We start from the raw sequence: 19,488 nt of genomic DNA on the forward strand, positions 1-19,488 counted from the left end.
TATTATTCATGCAAACAGCATTCAAATACCTAATGGTCTCAGTTTAGGATTTCCAGCACTATTTCTAATGCCATACTACTCCTGTCTCCCACATCAAAGCACTGGAATTTCAATCTGCCCCGCCTCTGAGATAATCCACTTTAATCTATTTCACTCCCTATTGCCCCTAGAAGCCAATATTAGATAAAATTTAACATTTCATTCATTCTGGGATAAAGATAGCATAAAATCATACTGTGGTGCTTGCACATGATGTTTGTAAAAAAGAAAAAATCAATAAAAGTATTCCTTTTTCTCTGGTAACATATTCTCTATTACCAAATTTGTGAATGTGTGGGGAGGAATCCATTCACTAGGGGAAGGGAATCAACAAAGCTCTATTTATCTTAATAATTCCCATGCTCCACAAACAAGAATAAAGTAAATTCCACCAGAGTAATTCAGGAATCTTTACACAGGATAATATTTTCCTTACCTAAAATGCATTTATAGGCATTTATTTCTTAACATCTCTTTTTTCAGCCACATTAATTTTCACACTGAAATCTGTGATGCTTTATACTTATTGATGGCAATTAGAAAAGAGAAGAAAAAGGAAGTTGGCAGTAAAATGCGAAGTAAAGAAAAAGGTAGATAGATGGGCACATTTTTGCAACAATACTTGGAATAGGTAAATGATGCAGATGAATAAATAAACTCAAAGCTACAGGCCAATATCTATGAGAAAAAAAGCTGAAACAAAAGGAGGAGGTTATGCCAGACTTTGTTTTTTTGCTCTGGTGGAATCAAAGGTAGAAAGGTAGAACTAGGTATATATTTAGCAGAAAAATTGTGTGCCTACTGTACTAAATAAAAATTATCTTGGTGACAATCAGGTTTAAAAAATGAAAAGTAAAAATTTTAAGAAACTGAAATTCTAGATAAAAATTGGATAACTACTCTAGAAAATACAAATTTGAATAAATATTTTTTGAAAAATAGAAAAACTCAGGTTAAGTTTCATAAAAGTACCATCTGAACACTCTAGAAAGAATAAATCCTGACAAAATTTTTAGCAAATAAGGATTGGTAAGTGAAAATTAATTGTCTAGGGGCTTTTATAAGTAATTTAAGTGTCTATGATTGCTTGACTTGATGTCCATGTTATTGAACATTTCAATGATCAAGAATCAACGATTACGACACTGAGCTATCAAAACTGGTAAAATTGTTACAGAGCTTAGAGAGGTACATGTAAATAGGCGACTAATAAATGTATTTTTTGAATAAATGAAATATATTAAATACGAAAATAGATTTCTGGAATATTAAAGAAAGTTTACATTTATAGATATAATTTAGAAATGATGTGACTAGAGTTGATCATTGAATACTAGATTGGCTAGCACTTTCTGGGAAAAAGCATTAAACATAACACTGACAGTGTCCAAAGCTGCTCTTTGAAAATATTCAACAGAAAGTGCTCAATTGAATAATTTTACTCATTAAATTGATGTGATATATCAGATATGCTTAATTCAAATCTCTTTTAGGAGTGGATGGATGGCTTAGATTTTCCTTCCACTACAGTACCACAGACAGTAATAATCAAATGATGGTTGTAAATGCTAGTTGATTGATTACTAAGCAACTTATAAGCATTTTTTCCCCTTTAATAATGTTCTATACTTACCAGGTTGGATCAGTGATGAAATGTCCAAGGCCTGAAATTTCTACGATTAGTGTCATTCTTTGTGATAAGATATTATTTAATCAGAAGGACCATGTCCAAAAGAAAATTTGTTTCCTGGGAAAGGGAGCGTATCAGCCTATTATGATACATTCATGGATAAGAATGACCAATCATGAACTCTGGGTATTTCTACTTTGATGCTGCAGAGATTGCAATTACATTTGCACTGATATATTTTCAGCCTGAAATAATATGTTAAGCTTTTGATATATGCCCTAAGAAATGATGATGTTGGCTCCGAAAAAGATTTCTACCATCAAGGGGACTAAAGGAGTTTAAAACTGGAAGCACACCCCGGTATTAAAACCAGGAAAACAGTGGACTGTAAGAGATAGACATCTGCTTTTTAAATTGTATTTTTTGGGAAAAACAAAAAGGTTTTCTCATTAATAGATTTCTTTCACTGAATATAAACATAAGCTTAGATCTTGATGTAGTTAAAGAATATATTCTTTTTTATTCTTTTTTCTTGATGCTAATCTAATTAAAGCTATTCATCAGGTACCCCATAATTTAGCAAACAATTGTTTTCAAAAATTAGAACAAAGTTGTCAGCAACTGTTCAACACTGATGAACTCCTGAAACACTTCCTTGCTTTGGTTCATCAAAACAGACAGTACATTTTAGTCAAACACCCTGATGATATACACATTTTCAATATGTAGTTTTTATATATTCTTTAATTGTGGAATTGTTGGAAAATTCCCAAATGTTCATTTGCCTCCTCTCATTAAAAATGGGCACCTATCACTTCTGTTTTGAATTTTAAACAATGCATTTAAACATTTCATTACTATTAATGTTAAAAATAACCCTTGCTTTTTGATGTAGATACACTGACTTTTTTCCTCATTTGCTGCGTTAATTTGATAATAATGTGAAATGGTCCTAAGTTATTCTGCAAATTTAAGGCTACACGAACACACACACACACACACACACAAACACACACACACACACAATAAAAATTAAACAGAAGTAGAAAATAGTTACTAAACAGCCAGACTTTGATATATGTAAGCTGCTACTTTGTTTTGTAGGGTTTCAAAACTTAAGCAGATATATTCTTTTCCCAGTTCTTCTGATTTATTTTTACTCAAATCCTGAACATTACGTTAATATTCTGTATGTTTGACATTGCTTAATATCAGTGAGTACTCATTCCAAAATAAAGCTCTAATTCCATTTCTTCTTACGACTTAGTACACATTGTTTATGGTGGCTCTTGCCTGAAATAATGAGATGGAAGTTGATCTCTCTTCTTTCTCTCTCTCTCCTTCTCTCTCTCTCTCATACACACGCAGACACATGCGTGCATACACACACACACACACACTCTCACGCTCATAGGATCAATATTTATGGAGTGTTCACTGAGTCCCAGGCATTTTCTCAGCCATTAGTAATACAGCAGTACACAAGACCAAGTTCTTAGCCTCTTAGCCTTTTGGGAATTACATACTGGCATCTGAGTCTACTTGTAAAAGTTGTTTTTTAATGACTACCATGTAAAGTATGTTCATTCATGGCTTGTGAGTAATATATTGGGGTATTAGGAAGTTAATATTTATATAGTTAAACTAAATATATCATTTAGTTAAAATATGAAAAACATGGAGCATCTTTACATAGTTAAACCTACTAGTTTTCTAGCAGTGCCAGTGAAATAAAACAATAAATTATAATTTGAATGGTATTTAATCCACAAAACTCTATCTTCACTTTTTAAAAAATCATTCATATGATCAAAAAGAAAGGTACTAACAATACTACTGCATGGTTAGTGAATAATTCTCAATAAAATAGAGAATAAAATGGCCAACTACAAACTTATAAATTAAGCTTATAAGACATTGATTAAGCAACAAATTTAATAATAACTTGTATCATTTTCTGTGAAAAAATAAAGTTTAATAAGAGGTGTACATATATGTGATAAAATATTTGAACAATGAATATCGTTTCATTTTTCCTGCGTTTATATGTAGCTATCAGCTTTTTTTTGTCTATGATAAAATTGTGGGAAAGATAGAATAACTCTTACAAGACTAGTATTAACACTTCCATTTTTAAGATAAGGAAACGGGTTCAGAAAATACACATAAATATGGAAGAAAAATTAATAAATTATAAGAATATGATGTAAACCTATGACTGTCATCACCTTCTAATAGTTCTTAATTTTTCCAACTTAATCCTTTATGATATTATGTTCAAACTGTGGGCTCTAGATAAAATAGGAATATTGTTTTAAGTAAATATCTACTACTTACTGTCTGTGCTTTCTCCAGTGATAAATAAAACCATAATTCAGTTGCCTTATCTCTAAAATTTGAATAATAATGGTAACCTATCTTATAGCTATTATGGAAATTATTATTTGAAATAGTATACAATGTCTGTTATGTCAACTATTATTTAGCACAGACTCTATTGATCTTAATTTCACTTTTCTTTTAAATCTTCTCTTTCCAGGATATGTATGTATGCAGTGTGTGTGTTCTTTTTGATAGAATTACCAATCACCAGCCCTTACATTTTGGCAACACATTAAGCACACACAAACAATAATGCCCATTTGTACTTTTCCCACTCTTATACTTTTGTAATATTAAAAATTGGTGACATAGAGCATGCAATCAAAACCTGCAGAACAATTATATAATTCTAATATCATGCATATCACTTCCATTGTTAGTAAAACTAACAATGTTAGCTCCACTTCAATTAAGCCGAAACTATCTCTATACCCTTTTCCACGTATTGCAGAAGCAATACCTTGTTGATATCATCAAATATTCCTGAAAGTCATTGCAATGGTAGCATAACTCTAACTCTAGGTTAGCACAGTGACACATCATATTTCTTCTCTGCTATTTTTATTTTTCTTAGTTAAGCAAAATTTCTTTATTCTTCTTTCAGCTTTTATTTAATTTCATTTCTCTCTTAAGTGCTGTTTATTCATACATATTAACTATTCCTTGTCTAAAATTCTTGGAACCAGAAGTGTGTAAGATTTTGAATTGTTTGGGATTTTGAAATATTTGCATACATATAATGAGATGTCTTGAGGTTGAGACACAAATGTAAACACAAAATTTATTTTTCATAGATAGTCTGAAGCTAACATTACATAATATTTTTAACAATTTTGTGCATAAAATAAAGTTCTTGTACAGTGAACCATCAGAAACCAAAAGTGCTACTATCTCAGCCACCCACGTGAACAGTCTGTGGGGATTTTTTTTTTGGCAACACTATCATTCCTAACTCTGAATTTATAACTACTGATAAGCATTTTCTTATATTTTTTTCACACATAAGCACTTAACCATAATAAATATGACATAATATTAATACAGTGAAAACATAATAGGTTTAGGGTAACTAATCAGCACACCAGCCTCACCAGAATACCTTTAACAGCTGTTAAACAACAGCAACAAAAAAGAAGAGCAGGCTTTCAGTCTCCACATAAGAAGCTGTGTTTTGATTAAAAGGTTACTGTAGACAGTATTTTATCTTTTGTAGGTGAGAAAAAAACACTAGAAACAGTCGCCAACCAGGAAGTGGATCCTCTAGGGATGAGGAGACATTCAGCTGGATGGCTTTTTTAAATGCTTCCTCCAGAATCATCTGTCTCATTAACAACACTCTTTGTCTTAGAAGTCACTTTCTGATTTTATGAACTGAGAAGATTTCTGTTTCTGTTATGAGTGCACACTGCTTTAGGCCTTCAATAAGCTCATCACTTATTTTCACCATGTTGTCGTGGGCTCTTTTTCTGCAACGTATAAATCATCTTCATGATCACTATTTTCATGATCACGTTGATTCGGAACCATTTTGGCTATTTGATCATCAGTCAATGAATGAAAAACTGCATTCTCATTATCACTGTTAAAAACTTCCTAAATTCCACTTCTTCTGGCTTACTAAGGGACTCTGAAGGTATTTTTTGCATATGTAAGGAGATCAGACATCGTTTTTTTTCCCTCACTTGATATGTGGAATCCTTCAAACCCACCACCTTATTCATCACCATCACTAAACTTGGTTACAGACTAGAGGCTATTCCAGACATGCACAACTGTGTCTTTAGTCACTTTATTCTAAGCATTGGCAGCAGCGTAGATGGCATCCTTCATGCTAAACTTCTTTTGAAAACCTTCTACATTCACATCTCTGTTCACTGCTGCTAGCATGCTCTTCAAAAAAAGTGTTTTTATATTTACTCTTTATTGATCTAACAATATCTTGGTGATATGACAGAATTAATGAAGTCATATTTGGGGAAAAACACATGGCATAAAATTATTTTTGATGAGAATTTCAACAGGAGGATGAGGAGAACAGTTGTCAAGGAATAACAAAATCTTGCAATCATCATCCAGTCCAGCGACGCTGCAGTGAGCTTGAACTGCTGGTACAAAATGTTTGTGAAACCAGTCAAAGAAGACGCCTTGATGATTCATGCTTTCTTGTTAGCATAATAATGGACTAAGAAATTTACTCCTTGAAAAGAGTGAGGATGCAAGCTTTTTCCTATCACAGGAAGTTTATACTTATGTTTGCCTGTTGCATTAGTACATCCCAGCCACTTACTCTGTCCTTGGCATACTTAATTCCTATAGTGGCTGTCTTATCAGCTCTAGTCGATGTCTTTCTAGAGCAACACCACCAAAACAGAAATGAATGTTTCATCAGCATTATAGACTTGTTCTGGCATCAGGTCTTCATCAGCGATAATCTTGTTATACTCATTAATAAATTTATCTACAGCCTAATGGTCAGCAGATGCTTTATCCCCATAAATCTTTAAAAATGTAATGTCATGACTTTTCTTAATTTTTTGCAATCAATCTGTTTAATATTCAGAGTTCTCTTCAATTTTCTAGTTCATTGTAATAGATCTTTGCTAATGTCATGATCCACACACCATTAAGTGGCATGCTTTATAAATAAAGCATATTTATTTTTAGCTTTATTCAGTGGTTTTGTATTTTTCATTATCTTCTGCTGATCACTTTCAGCACAGATCTTCAGCAGTTTACCCTTAAGTTTCTTCAGGGGTATATATGTGTTTCTTCAGGGATACTAACATATCCACTTTGGTTACACAACTTACATATTTATTTTTAGTTTTTTGCAGTGTTTTCGTATTTTTCAATATCTTCTGCTCATCACTTTCAGCACAGATCTTCAACAGTCTATCCTTGTGTTTCTCCATGGGTATATATGACAGTTTTCTACCACAATATTCTTCTGTAAGACGTTTCACACGTACACTGCTGTCCAGTTTCTCTAGCAACTTGACTTTCTCTTATATAGATAAACAGAAACGCTTTTATTTTTTCTTATTACCATTACCCACAGAGGTATTTGCAGACCTTTTTGACATTTTCAGTGATGTCTTTACACCAAAGAGCAGAGAATAAGCAAGAAAAAGCACAGTCAGTAATGCACGTAGGTCTTGGCCCCATGTAGGGCACTGGTGGGAACACACATCCAGCCTGTGCATGTGCCATTTTATTACCCTTCGTAGAAGGGCATGGAGAAGATATATCACAGCTGAAGTGGGCTAAGATGGTCATTTTTCCTTGGAGATGCTGAATAAACTGTGGGTTGTGCCTTTTGACTGCAACCTATCACATGAAGTTAGGTGTGGAATTTTCCACTTGTGGCATCATATTAGCACTTAAAATGTTTCAGATTTTGAAGCGTTTTGCATTTCATATTTTCAGATTCAGACTGCTCAACCTACAACGGGTTCTGATATATTTCTTCACTTAATTTTTGTAGATATTTAGATTCTAGTGTTTCACTTATTTTAATAAAATACTTAATGTATATTTGATTTATAGTGAAGAAAAGCAATATGTAAAAAAGGAGAAATACAAAAATAGCTATTTATTATTGTCCTTTATCCACCACTGAGCTCTCATCTTTACCACTTAATCTGTGGGAAAATTTCATATTTCACGTATTTCTTGAAACACATTATCATGAGTTTAAAGTTATAGATGGTTTTTCGAAGAATGAAGGCTATGAAAACATTTGTCTCTTTGGTAAAAAACATTTTAAGGCAATTTTATGAACATATGAGTAGATATTTCCTGAATATCTATGATGATAACGCAAAAGAAAAATCCCAGGTTGTGACATAACAATTTGTAAAATACTTCAATTGGAGTAGAAACAATTGTGCAAATTACTTCATGTCAGTGAGGCTCAGTAGTTTACTCTGTAGTATGAGAAAATACTACTTTCTTTACAGTGTTTCTCTAAGAATTTAATTGCACATTACTTTGGAAAGCACTCTAAAAGTTTTTAAGTTTGAAATATGCCTAACATACAAAACAAAATAGAATAATATAATAGACATCCACGTATTTACTTCCATATTCAACAATTTTAATTAAACTTGCTTTATATTATTTCTGAGTATTAAAGAGGGAGTCAAAATTTTCCTCTCCTGAACGATTTCTATTTTATTCTTTCCCTCTCTGGTGTCGCTGTGCAACTTTCTTATTCATATTTCACATTATCATTAAATATGTATGCTTGAACAATATTCAGAAATATTTTATAATTTTTCTTAATTAATACATTTCATCATATTATACTTATTCCAAACACAGTGGTTTCTTACTCAACATTATACTTTTAAGATTTATTCCCATTGATGCATTTGGGTCCAGCATAATCAAGTGCTGTTTAATATTCTATGAAATAAATGTTGAGTAATTAAGGATACTTTCAGTTTACTTAATAGAAATTCCCGACAACCTTCCATTTAAATTTAGGGGTTGTTTTCTCAAATAATAAAGATTTGGACAGAGAGTCAGTCCCTAAATAATGTTATTGTAAGCCAGGCTCACTTCTTTCCATCAGCAATCCTCACATTCATTCTTAGACCCATAGCCTCATAACTGAAAGGTAGTTGCTTCAATTCACCGTATTATGCCCTCACTATTAAGCAAGAACTAGGCTGGTCTCCTATGTACAGCCCCTCAACACACACACACACACACACACACACACACACACACACACGCACACACACGTCCTTATAGGAAGAGAAATAACTTTCTCATAAACCTCGCAGGAGATCTCTCTTCAAATATTACTAACCAAGATATAATTTACATGGACTAAAAGGCAAAAGAGAAACTTTGAAAGTGTTTATTTGTTTATTTTCCATAGTAGAATGCCAGAGAAAGTGGCATATAGAGACTGACTTATGGCTGCTAATAATAACGTCTGCCAATAACATGTCACCATTTATTCAAGCATTTTTGTATTGGCCAATATTTAGATTTTCTTCAACTTTTTAATATTATATAGAATACTGAGACAAATCTCTTTGGGCATATGTGTAATGAGAGTGTCTGTTTATGTACATATGTGCATTTCGGCTGCTCAGTATCTTAATCACCTTTATATGATTGAGAAACCTTTTATTTTGTGCCTGTTGTTGCAATGCAGAGCTTGCCACCTACTATAGAAGCTGAAGATAACGGTAATCATTATCTCAGTCTCTGTTGCAGCTAGGGTATGCCCGATGACCTAAGCTCTATCAATTAGGTTAACCCACTCCCCAGAATTTTAATTATGATATAATGATACATTTAAGCATTATAAAATTCTCACTGGTAGCAATAGCAGTAGGGGCAAGATCAAGTTACTGAAACAATAGTGACACCCATGTAAGTTATAGCAACTTATCTTTAATGGTGGTGAGCGTGGTTTCCTCACTGAATCAGTTCCCGGCTCCAGATTTTGGACATTATCCTTGACTGTATAGAAACTAATAGTCTTTTGATGAATTTTTTTTTGTTTACATTAGGCTTAAGCAAGGGAATTTTTTTTGCCTTGTTGTATTTTGTTTTAACTTTCATTTGCATTATGTGATTGCTCAGGTGGGTACACATTTTCCACGTGTATTAAAAAGTAATATTTCCTCTTTTATGACACTTTGGTTTCAATATTTTGCCCAATATCCCACTGGATTATTTATTTTTTTCTTATTTATTTGTTGGAATTATACATGTATTCTAGATGCCAAACATTTACAAATGTTATAAACACTTATAAAATTTGACCACACCTTCTTTAAATTTGTGGTTTGTCTCTTGATACATAGTTACCATGTTCAGAAATATGGAAGAAACTCTGGAGATTTTGTATAGTGATTAAAATAACTTGGACTGTGGAGTTATTCATTCAAAAATATTTATTGAGTTTGTATCAATCTATATCCATAATGAGTAGAAACCACACAGTTGATTTAGACAGGAGAAATGTAGTACAAAAGACTGGTAAACTTTGATAAAACAGTAACTCTAAAATACAAGAAAACTCTATATGGTACCCTGGAGCTGAGGGAGAGTATTCAATGAAGAAAAAATTTAGAAGGGGTGTTTTCTCCACAAGACTAGAGTAGTTGAAAAAGGTGCAGTGGCAACCCACTCAACAGCACCGCGTTTCACTGCTTTGCTCAGGTCAGAGCTATTCGGCAACTGCTGGACAATAACAATGGCAGAAAGCAATTCTCCGCGGTATAGGTTCCACACAGTTGAATCTCTTTCAGTGGATCTAGGTAAAAGGATATAGAAGGAGTGAGCCAATGACAAAGTCTTTTTTTTTTTTTTTTTTTGAGACGGGGTCTCACTCTGTCGCCCAGGATGGAGTGCAGTGGCGTGATCTCGGCTCACTGCAAGCTCCGCCTCCCGGGTTCACGCCGTTCTCCTGCCTCAGCCTCCAGAGTGGCTGGGACCACAGGCGCCCGCGACCACGCCCGGCTAAATTTTGTATTTTTAGTAGAGACGGGGTTTCACCGTGTTAGCCAGGATGGTCTCGATCTCCTGACCTCGTGATCCGCCCTCCTTGGCCTCCCAAAGTGCTGGGATTACAAGCGTGAGCCACCGCGCCCGGCTGCCAATGACAAGTTCTTTTTTTTTTTTTTTTAGTGACAAATTCTTAACTGCAAGCAGGCCACAGGCAAAAGTTAGCAAGGGCCCAGGTACACAGGTGGGCAGAGGGAATCAAAAAACCTGTGGAGGTATGAAGCCTGGAAATTGTGGTGTCCATGCTGAGAAGGCTGCAGGAAGCCAGCCCCAACTGTAAGATGCCTGAGGGACCTCAGATTCTGAAGTATAGCCCCTCTAGATGTTCTCACACTCACACCACCCACTCACTGTAAGGAGCCAGGCACCATAGGAGAGCCCTTTCCTCTACAACATCTTTCCGGTGCCCTCTACTGAGAAGGCTTGAACACTGTGCTCACTATGAGGAAGTAAATACAAGAGGAATTCCACACATTATGGCAGAGTGATTGCGGGGTAAATTTGGAGCTGAGAGGCAATACATTATTTATTGACAAATATGTGGCGTGCTGGCCAGCATAGTAGATGCTAAAATGTCATAGTAAACATGAGAAATAAAATTATCTTCCCTATAGAAATTATACTTTTGTAGAAGATATATGATATTATCCAAAGAAATGATTAATAAAACAGTGAAGTTCTATGAAACAAAAATAGAGTGCTGTAAAGTGGAATGACATTTATTGAGGTTCAAAGAAAGTCTCCTGAACGGCAATCATATGTTTGGGGAATTAATACTTAAGATGTATACTGAATATGTGAATATGAAGTATATTAATATTCCTATAAAGCTTGCATAGTAAACTGTGATAAATGTTTAGAGTTGGCAGTTATTGGCAAGGCAGCTGATAACCGAAATTTAATAATAAATGAGACTGATGAAAGAGTAGAGAAAGATAAAAAGTCACATGAAGGAATCTTTTGATAAACACACCTGAAGAGTTTTAAACTGCTTGCAGGTCAATTAAGATGCAAATTAATATGTATTCAAAAGACAATATGTAAGTCATTCACGATCTCTATTAATATGGCTTGTGGGTGGCAGAATTCAGATTACAGGGAGTTAAACAAGTAATAATCTCATAGAACCAAAAGGGGAGATCATAACATAAATAACACATTGATTTTAATTTCCAACTCAAATTAAAAATTAGATTTCATATAAAAATTTGGATTATGGGTCCTTTTCAAAAATTGGAAACCTTATCAATCTTTCCCTAAACTGGCTTGAAAAAATATTCAACCGGGTTGCTGCCCCTCCTTGAGATTATAGGGTCCATACATTCTCTCTCTTTTTTTTTTTTTATTATACTTTAAGTTCTAGGGTATGTGCGCACAACGTGCAGGTTTGTTACATATGTATACATGTGCCATGTTGGTGTGCTGCACCCATTAACTCATCATTTACATTAGGTATATCTCCTAATGCTATCCTTCTCCCCTCCCCCCACCCCACGACAGGCCCCAGTGTGTGATGTTCCCCTTCCGGTGTCCAAGTGTTCTCATTGTTCATTTCCCACCTATGAGTAAGAACATGCAGTGTTTGGTTTTTTGTCCCTGTGATAGTTTGCTGAGAATGATGATTTCCAGCTTCATCCATGTCCCTACAAAGGACATGAACCCATCCTTTTTTATGGCTGCATAGTATTCCACGGTGTATTAGGGTCCATACATTCTGTATTTCATCACTGTCAGTATTGAACTGCATCACTTTTAATATTTCTACCTGGCCTTTCTAGCACTTGCACTCATGGACTCTGCAACATGCAGTTCTTTAAAGAAGATAATGTGGAAGAGAAAAATGTGGTGTCTGATAGTAAAAGAGGGTTATGGTTTTTTTTTTTCTTCCCTTTTTTTCCTTCTCTTCCTTCTTTAAAGAAAGTCAATAACTGATTGCCGAAACCAAGGTGTATACTGGTTGATATAAATAAGCCCATACATAGAGAGAAATTATAGATACAACTGAGAAAGTTGAACTCTATTTATGCCTATTTAATTACTGGAATAACACTTACCAAGCTACTTAAACTCTGGTGCTTAATGTCTTCACTTATACAGTGAGAATTAATACCCACTTCCTGAAGTTATCCTGCAGAATAAATGAAATCATGTTTCCAAAGCTTATAAATAGTTCATGACCAAGTAACTATTTAAAAACACATAAAGGAGACACATTATTAGTATAGTAATCAACAAACCACAGTGGCTGAAAAAGAATTAAACTCAAAGCACTAAGTTAGTCATTACACAATCCCAGGCTGTTTCATTAGGCAGTTGATGGTAACACATGGGGAAAGCAAAGGGACATCAAGACAATAAATCAAATACATTCACGTGCTGCTAAACAACAGGGATATGTTCTGAAAATTTGAGAAATGTATCATAAGGCAATGATGTTTGCCATGCAGATTTCACAGTGTACTTACATAAACCTGTATGATATAGCTTAGAACACACCTAGGTTATAAGGTATAGCCTATTGCTTCTAGAATACAAACCTGCACAGCATGTTACCATATTGGATAATATAGGCAATTGTAACACAATAATAAATATTTGTGTATCTCAACTTATTGAAATCTAGAAAAGATACAGTAAAAACACAGTATAAAATAATAATAATAATAATAAAACAGTACCTATATAGACCACTTAGCACGAATGGCACTTACAGGGCTGAAAATTGTTCTGGGTGGATCAGTGAGTGATTAGTGAGTGAATGTGAAGGCCTGGGATATTACTGTACACTACAGTAGATGTCTTAAACATTAGGCATTAGGGTAAATGTATAAAATACATTTTATTTCTTCAATAATACATTAAACTTAGCTTACTGATAATGTTTTGCTTTATAAACTATATTTTATTTCAGCTTTTTGACTCTTTTGTACTAAAACTTTTTTTTTTTGGAATAAAGAACCATTTTTATTACAAATGATTGACTTCCCCAATTGTAGATGTTATGATCATTAACACAGTCATAACAGAGAATCAGAGATTAAGGGAGCAAAACATAACATTTGGAAAACAGTCAGATGACACCGTGGATCCTATGGCCATGATTTCATTCAAAGAAATGTGAGGCTAGAGGTCCAAGACTCTGTCAAGCATGTAATTCTTGGATATAGAAATCTTGGAGTATGAATCCTGGAATCAGTATTATCTTTAGACGTGTCATTTTAGAAGCAAATGGTCCTCTGACGACAGTGATGTTTTAGCAGGAAGAATAGCATCTTCTAAAGCAAAATGGCCGGTAGCCACAGTAGCCAGAGCCAGAGCCACATCCACAGCCATAGCCAGTTCCATAACCACAGCCGTAGCCAGTTCCATAGCCACAGCCAGAGCCAGAGCCATAGCCACAGCTGTAGCCAGTTCCATAGCCACAGCCATAGCTGGAGCCATAGCCACAGCCATAACCAGAGCCATAGCCACAGCCATAGCTGGAGCCATAGCCACAGGAGTTGCCGTAGTAGTTGCAACACATGTTGTCAAGAGGAGAGAATTGAGATGGGTTTCAAGAAGATGCTTCTGAGGTGTGGACGTCTTCTACTTCCCTGAGACCTTTATATACTGTCAGTAATTGCCAAAGCATATCATTCATTCCCTGACTTAGCCAACAAATATTTAAACAATTATTATGTGCCAGTCACTGTTGATCATCAATAATATTTTGCTTAAAATGAGCCAATTATTTTGGAGACTCGAGTTTCATTTCAGGAACATCATTTTAATCTGCTCTGCCAAAGAACCATCTCAGTGAAATCATGTGCCCAAATATAAGGCTGATACTAATTTTCAAAATGTCCTATCAGTAGATCTATATCTTACATAACAAGTTTTGGGGGGATCATAACAAAATTTTATCCTTTTTCTCTCTCTCTCTTTTTTCCTAAAATATCTACCTCTACCCATAGGGAAAGAGACAACCCTATTCCCTTTCCTGAGTCATTACAACTTCTTTGCCAGACTTCTTTCTCCAACTCACTCTGCACTTCCACACCTACCCCTTGTCCAACCTCCCTCAAATCCCAAGAAACATATTCACATCTGATCATTCAAAGCCAGACTGTATGCTATCTGCAAGTGCTTCTTATATTTTCCTTCCATCCTCCAGGCAAACCAAGACCCTGGGGAGGCAGAGAAGCCCTCCTTTTGTCTCCCATTTCTTCAGCTATATAAGTAATTGTCATTGAGGAGCCTTTTAAAACCTAACCAGCTTCATTTTAAATATATATATATATATATTTGTTATATATATATATATATTTGTTATATATATATATATTTGTTATACTTTAAGTTCTAGGGTACATGAGCACAACGTGCAAGTTTGTTGCATATGTATACATGTCCCATGTTATACCAACACTGCTGTACCCATTAACTCGTCATTTACATTAGGTATATATCCTAATCCTATCCCTCTCCCCTCTCCCCACCCCATGACAGGCCCCAGTATGTGATGTTCCCCTTCCTGTGTCCAAGTGTTCTCATTGTTCAATTCTCACCTATGAGGGAGAACATGAGGCGTTTGCTTTTTTTGTCCCTGTGATAGCTTGCTGAGAATGATGGTTTCCAGCTTCATCCCTGTCCTTACAAAGGACATGAATTCATCCTTTTTATGGCTGCATAGTATTCCACAGTGTATATGTGCCACATTTTCTTAATCCAGTCCATCATTGAAGGACATTTGGGTTGGTTCCAAGTCTTTGCTATTGTGAATAGTGCAGGGGGGTGAGGCACCACCCGCGATGTAGGGAGTAAGAGCCAGCCCCTCTCCCCCACCTGGCTCTTAGGACCCCCATCGCAGGGGGCAGTTGCCCCCCGCGATGTGGATGGTCAAATCCACGGGGCGATAGTGGGGTGATATTACTCCCGGATTTTTCCTAGGATCCTTTCTATACTGCCACCCTCGGTTCACACCCTGGGACATTATCTTCCATATTCTAGCAAGATGCGGCTTCTAAAGTCGCAGGGGGCATACACCCTTCAGTATTATTCGTAATTTTGTAGGGGAATGTTAAACCTGATGTCACAGGACTCTGTACACTGTGATGTTATTCCCAATATCCTAGCTTTACCTTAATAATAATGTCACATTGTGTGTACACCTTGTGGTGTTATTCTTATTCTCCTAATGGGAGGTTGCATTTATTGTCACACGGGGTATGTTCCTTTTGATATTATCCATAATGTCCTAGAGGGATGTCACCCCTTATGTCACAGAGTTTGTACACCTTGTGAAATTACTCGTATTATCCTCATAAGATGTCACTCCTCATATCACAGAGGGTGTACACTCCGTGATATTGTCGTCATATTCTAGGGAAATGTTACTTTTAATGTCACAGAGAGTGCACAGCTTGTGAAATTATTCGTTATAATTTTGTGGGATGTTACCCCTAATGTCACACAGCGTGTACACACAGTGATGTTACGTGCAATATGCTATGGAAATGTTACTCGTAATTCACAGGTCCTGTACACCCTTTAATATTCTTCGTAATCTTCTAGGAAAACGTTACTGCTAATGTCACAGGGCCTGTAGACCCTGTCATAAAATTCCTAATATCCTAGCGGGAGTTCACTACTAATTTCACAATGTGTGTACACCCTTTGATATTATTAGTATTGTCTTGAAGAGATGTTACTACTGATGTCCCAATGCAGGTACATTCTCTGATCTTATTGGTTATATCCTCGGGGGATGTTACTTCTAATGTCACACGGGGTGTCCTCCCTGTGTTCTATTTCGTAATATCCCACCGCAATTTCACTTTTAATGACACAGTGGGTGTACACATTGTGATATTATTCGTGATATTCTAGAAAGATGTTACTCCTAATGTCACAGGGCTGTACACCCGGTAATAGTATTCATAATTTCCCAGGGGTCTATACTCCTATTGGAACAGACGATAACACCCTCTGACATTGTTCATAATATTCTAGGGAGATGATACTCCTCATGTCACAAGGGGTGTACACCCCGTGTTATTATTCTTACTATTCTAGGGGGATGTTACTCCTAATGACACAGGGATGTACACCCTGTGATATTATTCATAGTGTACCAGAGAGATAGTAGCACTAATGTCACGATGCGTGTACACCTTGTGATATTATTTGTCATATCCTAATGTCACAGGGGGTGTGTTCCGTGTGATAGTCTTCCTAACATCCTAGACGGATATTGCTCCTAACGTCACAGGGTGTATACACCTTGTCACATCATTCATAATATCCTAAAACTATGTTATTCCTCAGGTCACAGGGGGTGTTCACCCTGTGATATTTTTCATCATAGTTTTGTGGGATGTTACTCCTAAAGTCACACGGGGTGTACACAGAGTCACACAGTGATATGAGTTGTAATATTCTATAGACATGTTACTTGTAAATCACAGGGGCTGTACCTCCTGTGATATTATTCCTAATATTCTAGGGGAATGTTGTTATTATTGTCACCGGGGTGTACACCCTGTGATATGACTCGTCATATCCCAGTGGGATGTTACTACTAATGTCACAATGCCTGTACACCCTGTGATACTATTTGCAATATCCTAAAGAGATGTTACTACTAAGGTCACAATGCATGGACACCCTCTGATATTATTCGTTATATCCTCGGGGGATGTTATTCCTAATGTCACACGGGGTGTACTCCCGGTCCTATTATTCATAATATCCAAGGGGGATGTTATTTTTAATGTCACCGGGGGTGACATTATACATTAAAAATGCGTATTCAACGCCTGTGATACTATTCCTAATATCCTAGGGGCATGCTCTTCTGAATGTCACATGGGGCGTACACCATGTGTGTACACCTGCTGTGATATTATTCATAATATCCTAGGGGAATGTTACTCCTGATGACACAGGCGGTGTACACCATGTGTGTACCCCTCCTGTGTTATTATTCACAATATCCTAGGGGGATGTTTCTTTTAATGTCACAAAGTGTGTACAAAACGTCACAGAGGTGTACACGCTGTGACATTATCTGTAATACCCTAGAAAGATGTTACTCCTAATGTGTCACAGGGGTGTACACGCTTTGATGTTATTTGCAATCTCATAGAGAGATATTACTTCAAATATCACAGTGGATGTACACACATAGTATATACCCTGTGATAGTATTCGTAATATCCTAGGGAGATACAACTCCTGATATCACAGTGCGTGTACCCCGTGTGTGTACACCCTTGATATTAGTCGTAATATCCAGGGTAAATATTACTCCTCATATCACACAGTGTGCACACCCTGTGATATTTTTCCTCATACTTTAGGGAGATATTGCTTCTAATATGACAGTGGGTGTACCCCATCTGTGTATACTCTGTGACAGTATATTCTATATCCTAGGGAGTATTACTCCTAATATCACTTTGGGTGTTCGCCCTGTGATATCATTCTTATTTGACCTTGCTGCCTTTATTAACCCACACTACAAAAGGAATGGAACAGATAAGAAGATACGGAGATTGGACGGTGCTGCCGTGCGGCCGCCGCAGGACACTTTTAATATCCCTGTTTCTCAGGCTGTAGATGAAGGGGTTCAGCATGGGGTGATCACCGTGTACATCACTGAGGCCACTGCAGCCTTTCTCAGGGAAGATGACACATCTGAACTGAGGTACCCTCCAACGCCCGTTCCGTAAAATCAGCAAACAACTGACAGGTGAGACCCACAGGCGGAGAAGGCCTTATACTGCCCATGTGATGATGAAATCCTCAGAATGGAGGAAACAATTTTATAGTAAGAGAAAAGGGTCCCCGAGATGGGAAGAAAACCAAATATGACAGCAGGGAAATACATGATTATGTTATTGGTGAAGGTGTCACAACATGCAAGATGGGGGAGTTGAGAAGGGTCACAGAAGAAATTAGGAATTTCCGCATCCTGGAAGCAGGTCATTTGTAAGGCAATCAAATTGTGCAGCTGGGCGTCTAAAACACTGAGAAAAAAAAAAAAGGCTGGAACTGAGAGCCAGCACCTCTTCCTCCGCTGGCTCTTAGGACCCCCATCGCAGAGGGGGAGGCACCCCCACTGAGGAAGGGACTGAGAACCAGCCCCTCTTCCCCCCTGGCTCTTAGGACCCCCATCGCAGTGGTGGGAGGCAGCCTCCGCGAGCCGAGGAGTGACAGCCACCCCCTCTTCCCCCCCTGACACTTGGGACCGCCATCGCAGGGTGGGGAGGCACCCCCCCGAGAGGCAGGGATTCAGAGCTAGCTCCTCTTTCCCCCCTGGCTCTTAGGACCCCAATCGCAGGCGGGGAGGCACCCATCGAGAGGCGAGTACAGAGAGCCAGCCTCTCTTCCCCCTCTGGCTCTTAGGAGCCCCATCGCAGGGCGGGAGGCACCCCCTGCGAGGCGGGGACTGAGAGCCAGCCCCTCTTCCCCCCCTGGCTCTTAGGACCCCCATCGCAGGGGGGGGAGGCACCCCCCACGAGGCAGGGACTGAGAGCCAGCCCCTCTTTCCTCCTGGCTCTTAGGACCCCCATCGCAGGGGGGGAGGCACCCCCCGCGAGGAGGGGACTGAGGGCCAGCCCCTTGTCCCACCTTGGCTTAGGACCCCCATCGCGGATCCTAAGAACCTTAGGACCCACCTGGAGGACTGTGGGTATTAGGTGTCCAAGAAGAAAGCTCAAATCTGCCGACGGCAGGTACCTTACTTGGGATTTACTCTCCGACAGGGGTCCGAACTCAGCCCGGGAACAGAAAGAAAGCAGGTTATTTGCAATCTACCGGAGCCTAAGGGCAGAAGGCAGGTGAGGGAATTCTTGGGAGCTGTGGGGTTTTGTAGACTGTGGATCCCAAACTTTGCAGTATTAGCCAAGCCTTTGTATGAGGTC

At 37.3% G+C, this 19,488-nt stretch overlaps 1 protein-coding gene and 1 long non-coding RNA gene across 2 annotated transcripts; both read right to left on the reverse strand.

Moving 5' to 3' along the window:
* Positions 1-10,022: 10,022 nt before the first annotated feature.
* LOC107967923 (uncharacterized) lies at positions 10,023-19,442 on the reverse strand. Its single transcript, XR_002939053.3, has 3 exons — positions 19,243-19,442; positions 12,637-12,710; positions 10,023-10,331 (listed from the first exon to the last, which is right to left on the reverse strand). It is a non-coding gene; the product is annotated as an uncharacterized LOC107967923 (long non-coding RNA).
* LOC104001860 (keratin-associated protein 21-1-like) lies at positions 13,745-14,193 on the reverse strand. The gene has a single exon (XM_009427032.5). The coding sequence runs from the start codon at positions 14,103-14,105 to the stop codon at positions 13,836-13,838; it is 270 nt and encodes an 89-aa protein (XP_009425307.1). The 5' UTR covers positions 14,106-14,193; the 3' UTR covers positions 13,745-13,835.
* Positions 19,443-19,488: the final 46 nt, after the last annotated feature.

This window comes from Pan troglodytes, chromosome 14, assembly GCF_028858775.2.
Source record: "Pan troglodytes isolate AG18354 chromosome 14, NHGRI_mPanTro3-v2.0_pri, whole genome shotgun sequence".
NCBI classification, from domain to species: domain Eukaryota; kingdom Metazoa; phylum Chordata; class Mammalia; order Primates; family Hominidae; genus Pan; species Pan troglodytes.